This window comes from Oryzias melastigma, linkage group LG23 (assembly GCF_002922805.2).
Source record: "Oryzias melastigma strain HK-1 linkage group LG23, ASM292280v2, whole genome shotgun sequence".
NCBI classification, from domain to species: Eukaryota; Metazoa; Chordata; class Actinopteri; order Beloniformes; family Adrianichthyidae; genus Oryzias; species Oryzias melastigma.
Genome location: NC_050534.1, coordinates 11,946,729 through 11,948,372, shown reverse-complemented (window position 1 = coordinate 11,948,372; position 1,644 = coordinate 11,946,729). Strand labels below are relative to the sequence as shown.

Genomic DNA, 1,644 nt, shown 5'->3' with positions numbered 1-1,644 from the left:
CAGTGGGGGCTGGAAGTACGGCGGGGACTGGGTGGTGACGCCCGCCAGGTGGACTGAGTGTGGAGGCCCAGTTTGACCCAAGTAGGAGTTTAGGGTCTGTGGGGGGAGGCTAGGAGGTCTGTGGGGCAGATGGGGAGGAGCCAGAAGAGGAGAGAAAGAGGGAGGCAGCATCTGGGAGAGGTGAGGAGGAGGAGGAGGTGGGAGGAGTTGAGAGTATTGCTGCATGTAGAGTCCTCGCCTGCCGGTGTCAGGCGGCGGTGGCGGCGGGTGCATCTGCACCTCCGCAGAAGTCCTGGAGTCCGAGTCGGGAGCCCACCGGTCGGGGAGCGTCCGGGTGTCCGTTTGAGGCGTCTGCGCATCCGCAGGAGGCGGCAATGTTCGAACCTCCGACTGCGGCGCGGTCCGCGCGTCTGAAGGGACGGCCGGCGTCGGGTGGACATGGTCCTTGGGGGGCTCTGGCCGAGAGGAAGCGTAGGGGAGAGTTTCCGATGGGGGAGAGGAAGAGGAGGGCTGCTCCGCTGAAGGTGAAGAGGTAGAAGACGGAGGGGGGGCTGCTGCTGAGGGTGCAGCCGCTGCGGAGGTGGAAGACGATTTGGAGGCGGAGCAGAAGGAGGGTTTACTGGAAGACGTCCTGCTGCCAGAGGGATGCTGAGGAGGTTGGGAGGAGGCTTTGGGATTAGGATCCTGATGAAGAGGAGAGTAGGAGAGCCCTGGCAGCGTCAGAGGAAGACGAGATTTGTTCTTACAGACGGGAGGAGTCACACATTCCGTCTTCACTTGTGGGAGATCTTTCTCAGCAGGCGGAGAACACAACGGCTGATCGGCTTGGGGAGGAAGCGACATCCCATTTTCTGCCACTTCCTCCTTTACTTCTTCTTCCTTCTTTGCTGCTTCCTCCTCCTCCTCTACTTCCTGCTTCACTGTCCCAGTTCCCGCCTCCGACTCTCCCTTCACCTCCCTCTCCGGCTCTCCTTCTCCTTGGTGGTACTGCCGGAGGCGGACGTGCCAGGCCAGGCTGCAGACGGCAGACACCGTCTTGAACTGGTGGATCACGTTGCGCGGTATGAAGTACACGTCGTCGTGACACAGGCGGATGCGGGCGTAACGGATGCCCTCCCGCCGCAGCTGGTTGAGTTTGGCGTCGTCCACCCACTGCACGCACTGTGAGGAGAAGGTCAGAGGTCACATGACCAAATGAAGAGGTGCTGACAGTAGATGAGAAGTGACATTTAGTCTAAAGGCTAAGCAAAGGTATGAACACGAGCTCATAACACTTGAAAAAAGAAATTAACAAAATGTAACAGAGTTAAACTATTTTTTCAATAAACTGAACAGTAAAGCTGCATTTCTGTACTTCTGAAGTCCTGTTTTTAAAACTCATCCTTAGTTTGGCCTTTGTCAATGGTTTTGGACCTCAGGACAAACGCTAAATCCTAACATTTTTCCCGTCACATGACAGAATTTAACAAACGACTCTTTGTAGAAGAATCAGAAGGCAGCAGAGTGAAGAGGACGCTTCTTTTTGTACAGAAAACAGACAAACCACATGAAAAAGCACATTACAAAAAACTACAGGGAAATTATCTCAGACTGTTAGTTTTTTGGGTGTTTTATTTTAGTAAAAAGCATATCTCTAAATCTGTA

General features: G+C 54.4%; 1 protein-coding gene across 1 annotated transcript in view; it reads right to left on the bottom strand.

Moving 5' to 3' along the window:
- The window catches only part of LOC112155748 (lysine-specific demethylase RSBN1L), a gene marked incomplete in the record, with an annotated part of 26,013 nt that overhangs the window by 2,124 nt on the left and 22,245 nt on the right, over window positions 1-1,644 (bottom strand). The window contains 1 exon segment of the mRNA XM_024287617.2: window positions 5-1,161. Within this exon segment, the coding sequence (XP_024143385.1) occupies window positions 5-1,161 (1,157 nt within the window).